General features: G+C 47.8%; 1 protein-coding gene across 4 annotated transcripts in view; it reads right to left on the bottom strand.

The window, feature by feature from the left end:
• The window catches only part of ARHGEF12 (Rho guanine nucleotide exchange factor 12), a 77,378-nt gene extending 68,478 nt beyond the window's left edge, over positions 1–8,900 (bottom strand). For all 4 annotated transcript variants that reach the window (XM_082330777.1, XM_082330776.1, XM_082330775.1 and 1 more), the window contains exon 1: positions 8,324–8,900. In XM_082330777.1, coding sequence (XP_082186903.1) covers positions 8,324–8,355 — 32 coding nt within the window. In that variant the 5' untranslated portion in view covers positions 8,356–8,900. The remainder of the gene's footprint in view (positions 1–8,323) is intronic.
• Positions 8,901–11,144: the final 2,244 nt, after the last annotated feature.

An 11,144-nucleotide genomic window follows, 5' to 3' on the forward strand; every position in this document is an offset into this window, starting at 1 on the left:
AAGCTTGCATGTTTATGGGAGCGGTGGACTCAGAATCCTGTACCTGTCTCGGACCAGTCTAGTGCTTTATTAAACAGAGGGGTCTTTTCCTCCAGACTGGGAAATGCTTGCTCAGGTCAACTCAGGTGCCACCTAAGCTTTCCAACCCCCTTCCAGCACTACAGCTCACTCAGGACTCCATAAAAGAGTATCTAACTCTTCATAGTTACTGGTTCATCTCGGGAAGTCACCCAAGCTCTTGGTAAAATGATTGCCTGTGATACCACAAACCAGGATTCACAGTCTGCAAATAAATTCAACATCAGCTTCTCACGTAAACAAGAATAGTTGTGCTGCTACTCACGGTTTCAAGGAGGAACAGCACTTGGATAAAATTAAGATTTCCACCAGTATCTCTGAAGACTTCCAATACATATTTCAAGAGCTTAGGAGCAGACCGAAACCAGCTCGAGTCTCGCCCTTGCATACACATTTCTTGGGCCAACTGAGAGCAACAAAGAACTCCCGTAACCTGGGGATTCTCCCTTAGGTTTCTACCATCAACACCGCAACTTCTTTATAACCACCAAAAGAGGCCCTTTTCCTCAATTCACACAGTTCAGTCCACCTTTTACATAGCCCTGTTCCCTGATCATAAAAGGTTTAGTTTTTCTGAACCCTTAAATGAACTGAGACCCAAGTGCCACCTCCAGAACAGCACACACTGTTAGCATGCCAGTCCTGCAAGGGACACTGCCTATCTTCAGCAGGACATTCGACAAGTAACTAATAGGACAATGATCCAGACAGACTACAACCAAATTACTTCAAGTACAGGAACTCACGTGCTATGCCTTAGGATCTTTTCAGCCTCAGGAAAGACACCATTCATTTGCTTTCCCAGTGCCAGAGCAATTTAACAAAGTACCTTACCAGCTGACATCAGAGCCCAGAAGTTTCAGTGTTGTCAAAACAAAGCTTAAAATAGCCACATAGATAACATTTAAACATTTGCCAACAGATGTAAACAGCAACGTTTCTTATTTACCATCAAATTTTGCTAAATGCTGTGACTACACAAGAAAGGGTTCCTGCCCATTGGTCTTAGAAGTCAAACAGACACAATACTGAAAATACTCAAGGAAAGGATGCAGAGTAATAACAAAGCGTAAGTGATCTTTAGTAGACAATTTGTGAATGTCACAGTCTGAACACTGTTTGTTTTGTTTTTACTATTTATACTTATGCTTACATTTTAAACATAAGGACACTGCTTTTTCCTGTCATTTTTAATATATTTATTTTTAAATGTTTTCTTTTAAAAGAAAAATGAGTAAACCTTGTTTCTTCCTGTCTTTTTCCTAAGTGTGCTGTTCCTATTTTGTCTGTATCCTGCCTTGTATTTTATCCCTTGTACATTCTTAATCAAACACCGCAGGTTTTACACCCCTTTTCATTTTACTAATTACTTTCCTACTGCTTCCCCTGTCCTTATTTTGAGCCCTCTCTTCTGACATTAAGACTTCATCTACATCCAGGCTCCTGACCCTTAGTTTAAGCAAGCTGAGACATGAACTAACACTCCTATTCTTTAAACCTAGTAATTATCCAGAACAGGGCCACAGAACGCAGCATCACCTACCAGAAAGTATGCATTCAAGTCTATTTTCTCTTAGTGCTATTGACATCTCTTACACAAGAAAGATCGAGTTATCTCAAAGTAGATAAAATATCAGGACTAAAGCGAACAAAGGGAGAGTGCTTAGGCAGAGGAATATTTGCAGAGCCTTAGGAACGCTACAAGAAGCATTTTTATTAGCATCTCAGATCACGCAGTCTAGAAACCCAAGGATAATACAAATGGGATTCATTAGTAAGTCCCCTACTGCTAATTTTCAGAGGGAAGGAAGAGGTATTCAATGAGAAACCTGAAGGATAGAGCCTTGAAAGCAAGAGTCTAAGCTTATCTTTCAAGCAGCGCAGCCAACATACTTCGCCGGTGACCCAGAAGGACCAGCCAGAGGTTTAAGTGGAGAATTCAGTCTCCAGACCAAGGCAAACACTGTCCCTCTTGGAGACACTTTGCATAACTACAAGCTATAGCACTGGGCTGGCCAGGGTGGGGGTTGATGGTTGTAACCATGAGAGGCAAACAATGCTACCTAGAACGCTGTGGAAAAAATGGGAAAAAAAAATCAGTTAATGTAAAAAATCGTGCTGATTATATTCCAAGGCTTCTTGGGAAAGCAGGGAAACAGAAGCAGGCACTGAAGCTACTCACTGAACAGGATTCACACCAAATGCTTAAGGCACAAATTACTAGGAGACCCCACTTCTTGAAATAATCAAAAGATCTTGGGATATAGTCATGAAATATGTAAAATAACTGGTACAGGTGTCTGCACCGCTTTCCCCAGGCAAACACATTAATGCTCTATACTACCTTCAGATGGACCGCCAAATAATCTTCAATGCCTAAATTGCTACTTGTACAATACGACACAGAATAGTTCTGCGAGTAACCAGAAGACTACTTTGCCTTCCAGTAGGAAGGCTGTAGTCAATGCTGCCACCCTCAAGGACCAAGAAACTCTTCTCCTATATGGATCATGCTCATCAATACAGAAGTCGGTTTTATAAAGATCGGTCTGAGAAGATCACGAATGAACACCCACAAAGCTCACCAGTGACCTCAGCAACTTCTGCTCCAAGGGTAAGATGCATGTTTCTTCTCAAGCATCTCTACACAGGACAGCAGCAGGCATTAACAAAACAGAATAGTGATCTTAAAGCACTCCGATATGCAAACAACATTCCAGGGGAGGAAAGGGGAGGGGTGCAACACGGAGAAGGACAACCCATACATGACAGTCATGAGTTGTATCAACACACTACCAGCACTCAAACACTGCCATGGTAAGTCAGTCAGAGTTCTCTGTAGAACAGACTATATCAGGCTGGAAAAGTCAAAGAGGCCGCTCGATCTTGCAGCAGGGTTTATATGTTTCATGTTTACCTACGTCCCTATGGATATCACTTTGACAGGAATGGTATCTGAAGAGCTCAGATTATCACCAGACCATTTCTCCAGACTTTTCATGCAATCCCTCATACCTTCTGGGCTTTCCATAATCAACTCCAATGAGTATTTTTTTGCTGCTAAATGCATCGCGCCCTGATTCCTGTGAATCTGGACATGATTTTTAGAAGTCTAAATCTGAAGTAGCCTACATCGCCATGCCATTCCTAATCTATCTATCTGAAACACTAATAAATGCCATAATAGGAGTTATATGCACAGGGAGAATTATACAATTGGGCTAACAGATGAAATATCATTCCTGCCTCCACCCAAATAATCATGACGCCCACAGCTCTATTCAAAACTAGAAAATCAAGCTCACCTCAACTTCTGTCTCCGGTAAAAACCCTAATAAACTATGCAGCATGAACTGGTAGCATTTGCTTCCTAGCCAATAGTAAACTTCACAGACAGTACTCTCTTCTGACAGCTTCAGTAAAAGCAAAATAAAAAAATTAATTTATGCACAGACTGTCAACTACTAATTTGCAAACACGGTGAAGGCACAACGATGGAAAGCACACGACGACTCGCCTCGATGACTATTACATTTTTTAGTCCATAGAAACAGACATTGTGCTGCAGCTTTCCATAAATATTAGATCTCACAAACTCTACTAATTAAATAAATGCATGATAATAACATCTAGCTACTCAATAGCACTAAAGTGTCACTTTCTACGAATTTCTTACCCTTATTCTGCTGGAAAAAATAAAACCCCTTTTCCCCACCATACAGTTAAAGGAGTCCCAGTTACTACGGGGACTTAACAAACAGCCAAAGACAGGGAAAGTGCATCTAAGCAGATAAGAAACAATTAGGATCTATTTTAGTACCAAGTCAGAAGCAAATCGGCAATTAAAACCTCTCAAGAGTAATTATGTGTAAATTCTGCCTCTCCTATTTTCCAATCATAGCAACAGAAACTACAGCACTGTTATAAATAAAACTCATTTGCAAGCAACTACATAGGAAGAGTCATCAGTTCCTCAACAAGGTACTGCGAAAGCAGCAGGAGCCTCCATTCTTTTATTGTGCTTTAATAAACAGAGAGAAACATAAAGCAAGTTCCGTAGCCGTGCAGTTGCTCAACTCTGCAGCGTGTCTGGAATGGTTACAGAAGAGAAATACAGTTAACTATGAGACAAAAAAAAAAAAAAAAAAAAATAAAAATTAATCGCATACAAATGTTTCTTTAGTGTCATAACAGGATACAGCAGAGTTCTGATCATCCTTTAGTAGCCAACCAGAGCCTGCAAATGGCCGAATTTCATCCCAGCCCCAGTACGTCCTTGCAAAGAATAAAACCCTTATCTCGCTCAGCCATGTGTCGCCTGCCTCAAACGGCAGAACAGAGCAACGCCCAAAGCCAGCCGGCTGCCCAAGCGCGTCTGGGACAGAGGAGCTCTGAAGTGAGCGAATGCGGGCACGCTCACATGCAGCCTCACAGAAGTAACAGGAAAACACACCCTCCCCAGCCATTCACTAGCCAGAGTGAGTCCCAAAGCTAGCCTTGAATGGTCCCTGTGCTCCCATCCCCCCCCTTCCAAAATCCTCACACTGACAGCCTAAAACAGCATCCAGCAACAAAAATCCAATGTGGCACTAGTAACTACATAGGAATTTTTGGAACAAAAAAAAATATAAATTTTCAGGCTAAAAGGTATAGCAAACCTCACCTAAATCCAGAGCTGGATGAAAGCAAGCGGGCATTCTGTCATTCACCTGACCAATTTTAGATACCTGCTTTAAGATAAGAAATGGTCCCCTGGATGTGCCTATTTTCTTCCACTAACTATAAAGGCAATCTAGACGAACAGCTCAGATAGAGATGTCTACCTCAAAGCCTTATTAAGTTAAGCAAGATAAATGCCACCTTAGGAGGCGTCTGAACAAATACAGCACAGCTAAGAGAGGATTAAATTAAGAGGGTGTAAATGTTTACAAACATAAAGTGGCAAAGCAATAAGGCTGAAGATGAATTGTTTGATATGGTCCACTGGGCAACAGGATTATGAAAAGAAGCAGCTGACAAAGTAAAAGAACACCCTGAAAGAAAGAAAGAAGGGGAAGTAAATGTCACTGCTTAAAGTTCTGACTCTCTCATACCATCAGAGGCCATGCAGGGCACCACGGCTATCCTGGACCACCTTTTGCTTATGTATTTCTAAATCTCAAGTACTACATTACAAGACAATGTTTTTTCTGCTAGCGCCCTTTACAGGTTTCTCCAAATGCTGTGTAGCTGACCGGGAATGGCACGTCTCAGGTGCTTCTTCCGTAACTTTGCTGAACAGTCCTTACACTCTCCGAAGTCTTAACGTCTGTTATGTCTTTTCGTTTAATACCTGGTATTCCCCATTCCCCCAGGCACTCACTTCCCTGAAGTCTTAAGACGCTGGAGGAAAAACACGCAAGAAAGCAACGTTGCTTTGTGAGCCAGCTGGGTAACAGAATCCAACTCAGGGATGCAGCGTAACTATTATCAAAATTAACTGGGTTAAGGTTGGGACCAAAAGAGAAAGTTATCCCAGACACATGAGATGTGAGCTGGCATGACTGTATTTCAGCATAGCCTCAGACACTAAAATCCATTGAACTTTCTTGGCAAAAAGATGAAAAAGTTATAAGAAAAAAAAAGGGGGGGGGGAGGAGGGGGCTTCATGAGAAAAATCATTTATCATACTGGCTACAGAACAGCACCAGAAATGGCCATTCATACATGCCTTCTAATTTACATATACTTTAATGCCATACATGACATCATCAACAAGAATGTGGAAGACATAAAAACACGTAAAGAATGGGACAAGTGCAACCCGGGCAAGGGAAACGTCAAACAGCTATCAAAACACACGGTATGATTGCCATCTTAAACTGAAGGGATACAGAAGGAAATATTTGCTGTCTGTAACAGGGATTTAAGCTGCTATACATATGTAAAATGCAAATATGTAAAGCTAATGTGGAGAAAAATGCAGGCCCATGCTACCCTATTATATTCATAATACCATTTGGCACAGAGGCAAGCTGGGTTTTTCTGTTTTAAGGCAGTTCCCAACCCAATCCCACCACGGAAGGTCACCGATAAATACTGAGAGAATTTAACATGTCATACGATTTATACCATGCAGATCTAATGACACTAGAAGCATCAAGTTTATTTATATTGCACCTGCTTTACGTTCCGAGCTTAAGAGCCGGATTTAAAGAGGCGATACAGAGGCTTCCTGGGCATAATGGGAAAGGAAGCTTTTCACCAACGTACTGCTAGAACAACAGTGACCGAAAACCAGCCCCCTCCAGATCCTGCGCAATGCTGTAGATAGCATGGAGCAGCCTCGCTCCCGACACTAGTAAGCAGAAGTCCACACGATGAGAACACCCCCCCCACCTCATCCGGCACTCTGCTGAAAGGTTCAGCCGGGGAATAAATGGGTCACGACGACCGAATTCCCTTCGCATCCCCAGAGCTGGGGTTCCTTCGGGCAGAGGTGAAGAGCAGTGGCAAGACCAGGCCCTGCTTCTCCGCATTCCCCCAACCATCACACAACACCACGGCCAGAAAGCTCTCACTGCCAGGGTTGTGGAGGCAGCTCCTTACCTGACATTAAAAGTCTTTTGAACCAGAACTTAATGGAACACCAAACAGAAACATCCTCTTGACGTGACTGAAAGCAAAAGGAAATGAGACATTTTTGTCTCTGCCACATTTTCAATTTGGCTGTTCCAATTCAATAATGGAAAGTATTTTGTTTTACTAACAAGCAAATTGAATTCCCTGTCCTCATTTTTTTCCTTCCCATGCATCACTCAACTGCTTCTTGGTATGAAAATCCTGTTGTTCCTTTTGATATCTTGCAACCTGCCGTAAGACCTAGGCTCTTAAATATGTAACAAAATTCTCACAAACCCACTGAAACCTCACCTTCTTTTTACTGCCACTGTCTTGTCCGGTACAGAAGAAAAATGTCCTGTAACTCAAGAATATCTCATGCACATGCACCGCAAAAAGAGAAAAAAAAGTTAAGAGTCTTTTTTTGCCACCTTTTCTGCTAGTACAAACATACTACACAATTCATTTCAAAGACCTTGTAGTCTATGAACAGCACAGTCATAAACACAGATTATACGTGATTCCGAGCTGTACTAGAGCCTTTCACACTATTCAGGCACTGCACTGTCTGTTAAGACCTGTGGAGTCATGAAAAGGCCTAAGTATAAGCGAGAACTACGGTCGCTCTTCTTCCTGCCCACACCTGGAGTCTAAAAGGTGATCTCAGGCACCCAAAAGCATCATCCCTCTGTCCCAGCGCTGGTTTCTCTCCTGTGCCAGAAGTGCTTGAATCAGTCATGAAAAGCCTAAGCAGTGAGGCCGCTGTCACACACGTTCACACCTTAACCATCAAATACACACAATAAAGGAGAATATAATAAAAAGCTTAATGAAAGAGAAGTTTTTTCAGCTTACAAGTGTCAAAAAAGGTATCTTTTCCTCTCGTCAAAAAAACCTGAAGACACTCATTCCATACTTCTGTCTCAAAAGCATGCAAGAGGTTTCCCACTTGATTTTTTTCCTCACAACAGAAAATACATTTTTTCCCCTGCCTCTGAAGTATCCCAGTACAAGTGAGAGAATCCCAGACTTCTAATGAAATGCACATGGCAGCACCTGCAGAGAAGCCCAGAGGCCTGAGCAGGTATCTAAAGCAAGGAACAGATTACTGCGAAGGTAGTGTAGACACCAGCAGACATTCCTGCTCATCAACTACCCTTCCTGCCCTCACCTAAAGTGACCTCTCTGTGGAAGGCTGCAACGTTTAATCGAACGAGACGCAAGTGCATCCTCTACGCGGTTTTTGAGTTCAGACTCGAGCTGTACCCTAAACTCTTGTCACTTTTCCTGCTTTAACTTCTCACAGGAACAGTTCTTTTTGGTGTTCCTCCCAGCACCAACCCATCCTGGAAGCTGAATTACAATCCCTGGTTCTTACAAAGTCAGCCTGGCAGGCTTGAAAGCAGATGGACTTGAAATACTCCAGTTTCAAAGTTAGCCTACTTGCCCTGACAGTCAGCCACCCCAGGTACGTACTGATTCCCAGAAACTCAGATTTAATCCCGCTTTTCTGATCCCGTCTGTCACGCTGTCACCGAAGTCAGAATGCAAAGTAACGAGCTCTGGGAAGAGCCTAGACTTCAGAAAAGGAAAAAAAAAAAACCAAAACAAAACCAAAAAACAAGGAATCTCATTTTATACTGACCTGTCCGTGATTGTGGACTGTGTGCCACTCATTGGAGCCTTTGGCAAGAAGTCGTATTATCCAATTTACATTTTACTATTACTGCAGGAATATTAACGAGGCTTTGCCCCCCACATGCACCGAGGTTCAGGATCCAGCCCTGCTCCAGAAGAGGCATGCACAGAGGACAAATTCAGTTCAAGGGCCAGGGGAAAAAAAAAAAAAAATATTCCAAAACAACTCCAAAACTCTTCTTGCAGTCACCCAGAATATCCAGACCACGGAAGTGGGGTGTGGGGGATGTTCGAGAAAAACTCCAGCAAAAACAAAGAGAAAAATAAAATAAAAGCAGCTGTTCCCCTCGATACTTCCCTTAGCCGCAAGGAAGAGGGGAAAAGCAACGCCTGCCGAGAAAGGAAACCTTCCGAAGCAGCCAATCCTCCCCGGTCCGGAGTTTCGGTGCGGAGGGGAACCCCCGGGTCCGCGCAGGCGGCAGGCCGGCCGGGAAAACCTGGGGCGCGGCGGAGCGGGGCCGGCTGCTGGCGGGGCCGGCTGCTGGCGGGGCTCCCCAGGCCGCAGGCCCACCTCCCCGCCCGGCTGCCGGCAGGAGGGGGTGCCCGCCCGCCGCGGGGTCCCCCCTCCCCGCCGCTGTTTACGGCCTCTGGGCCGCGGGGGGCGGGCGGCGCGCCCCGCCGGCTGCCGGTGTCCTGAGGGCCGCCGCCGCGCCGGGGCCCATGTCCCGCTGCCGGCCCGCCCCGACCCCCCGCCCGCCGGCTCGCCCGCAGGGGGGTCGGGAAGGGCGGCCGCCCCGCCGCCGCCGCCGCCTTTAGGCCCGCGGGTCCATGCCCCGCCGCTCCGCCTGTCCCGCCTCGGCCCGAGCTAGAGCGGCCCGCTGGGCCGGCGGGTCTCGGCCTGCGCGCAGCCTCGGTCCCGGCCCGGTTCGGGGGCAAAGTCCCGCGGCGAGCGCTGGCGGCGCGGCCCGCTCCTGCTGCCGCCGCTCGGCTCCTGCCGGCCCGGTTCCGGCCCAGCTGCGCTGCTGCGAGGCGGGAGCGGCGCGTCCCGGCGGAGCCTGCGCCGAGCCGAGCCGGGCCGGGCCGGGCCGCCTCCGCCTCCGCGCTCGCCCCTCCCCTGCGCCTCCGGGGGGGCTTGTACCTCCGGGCCGCCGCGCGCCCGCCCCCGCCCCTCTGCCGTATCCTTCCGCCGCCGCCCGCCCGCCCGCCCCCCTCCCCGGGTTTCCGCCTGGCCGCTGCCGGCCGTTCCCGTCCCCGCCGGTGCAGGGGCTGCTCCTCACCCAGCCCCTTCCCTCCGGGCCGAGCCCCGCCGCCCGGGGGGCCCCGGCGGGCACGCGTCAGCCCCGCCGGCCGCCTGCTCCGGGGCCCCCAGCGGGCCCGGGGCGCGCCGCCCCGCACTCACCGGGCCCTGCCGGCGCAGCCTCGGCCATTTCCAGGCCGGCGGGGTGCTTCCTCCTCTCCCCACCACCGCTAACGGTCGCTCCTCCTTCGCCCGGCCGCAGCGCCGCCGGAGAGGTTTCCCTCTCCATTTCCCATCCCGCCCGCCGCCCTCCTCCCCGCCGGCTCCTCGGCTCCGGCTTGTGACAGGCTCCGAGGGGCAGGGGGCCTCCGGGCCCCGTCCGCCGGCCTGCGGCGGGGAAAACGGGGCACCGGAGAAACTTACAACAGAAAGGAAATAAACAGCGAACTAAAATACTAAGGTGCGAGGAGCTGTGCAGCTCCGGAGCCTCGGACAGTCACCAGCTGCGCTGTTCGCTCCCTTCACACTCCTTTCGTAGCCCCGTATCGCAGCTGGCGTGCCCTGCGTCTCCACAACGCGTTTCATTAGGAATTTTTCTCACGGGTGAAGGTCAACAAAAACCTGAGATCAGAGCGAGAACTGATCCCTCCCTGCGCATACCTCGGCCTTCCAGAATGGCTGCGGCCGAGGCCCTGTTCCTGCTCCCCTTAATGCAAAAAAACTCCCTCCAATAGGAAAAGGTGAGCAACAGACTGCATATTACCATACCTAGTAAATGCAGAATATTTGGACATGCAGATTTCAACACGTGTGGATTCCCCTCTCCTCTCCCAGCTCTCAACAGAATCGCATCCTTGCTGGTAGGTTGCTGTAACTCCCTGCCGTTCACGCCACGCACAGCACGGCTGTCGGGAGAAGCGCCTGTCTCAACTCCACACGCGTTTGAACAGCAGAGCCTGTTTCTGACGCTGCACAAACAGCATGAAGCAAACCGTGACAGATCAGAAGCCGTGCTGTAGGTACACTACCTACTCCCAAAATCTCATTGCCAACGCAAGGGGATAAATAAGATTCCAGCCAGGCACTCTTGTTCTCAATCACCTAGGAATAACATCTACATACTACAGGTTCAGGAACCTTCCACGCGCCTCATGTTGCCAGGCATTAAAGCTGACGAGCACCACAGAAGGGGAACGGACAGCAGGACGGCCCCGCTGCCAGGGAGGGTGGGCATTAACACCTGGCCTCCCGGCGCAGAGGAGCTTGTGGAACATCAGTCTTTCCTACCAGATGCCAACAGACCCAAATAGTCTTGTTAGCTAATGCCAATCATATAGGACACCATCCTTCTTCCCTCTAATTAATCTTACCTTGATATACTTCTTCAAAGCCAGGACACTGGACTTGGAAAGAGTCTGGAAAACAGGCTTCTGGAAACTCAGGACCAGGTATGTCATTAAGCACACAGGACCGTACCTTGCTTGAAGCTATACTCGGGACCCTGCCGCTCTACAACACGTAGCTTTTTCCTCCATGGAGCGAAGTGAGCATGAATCAGGAAGCCAGGAGACTGTCTGAAAGTCTGAAGAAT

This window comes from Platalea leucorodia, assembly GCF_965183815.1.
Source record: "Platalea leucorodia genome assembly, chromosome: 20".
Lineage (NCBI taxonomy): Eukaryota > Metazoa > Chordata > Aves > Pelecaniformes > Threskiornithidae > Platalea > Platalea leucorodia.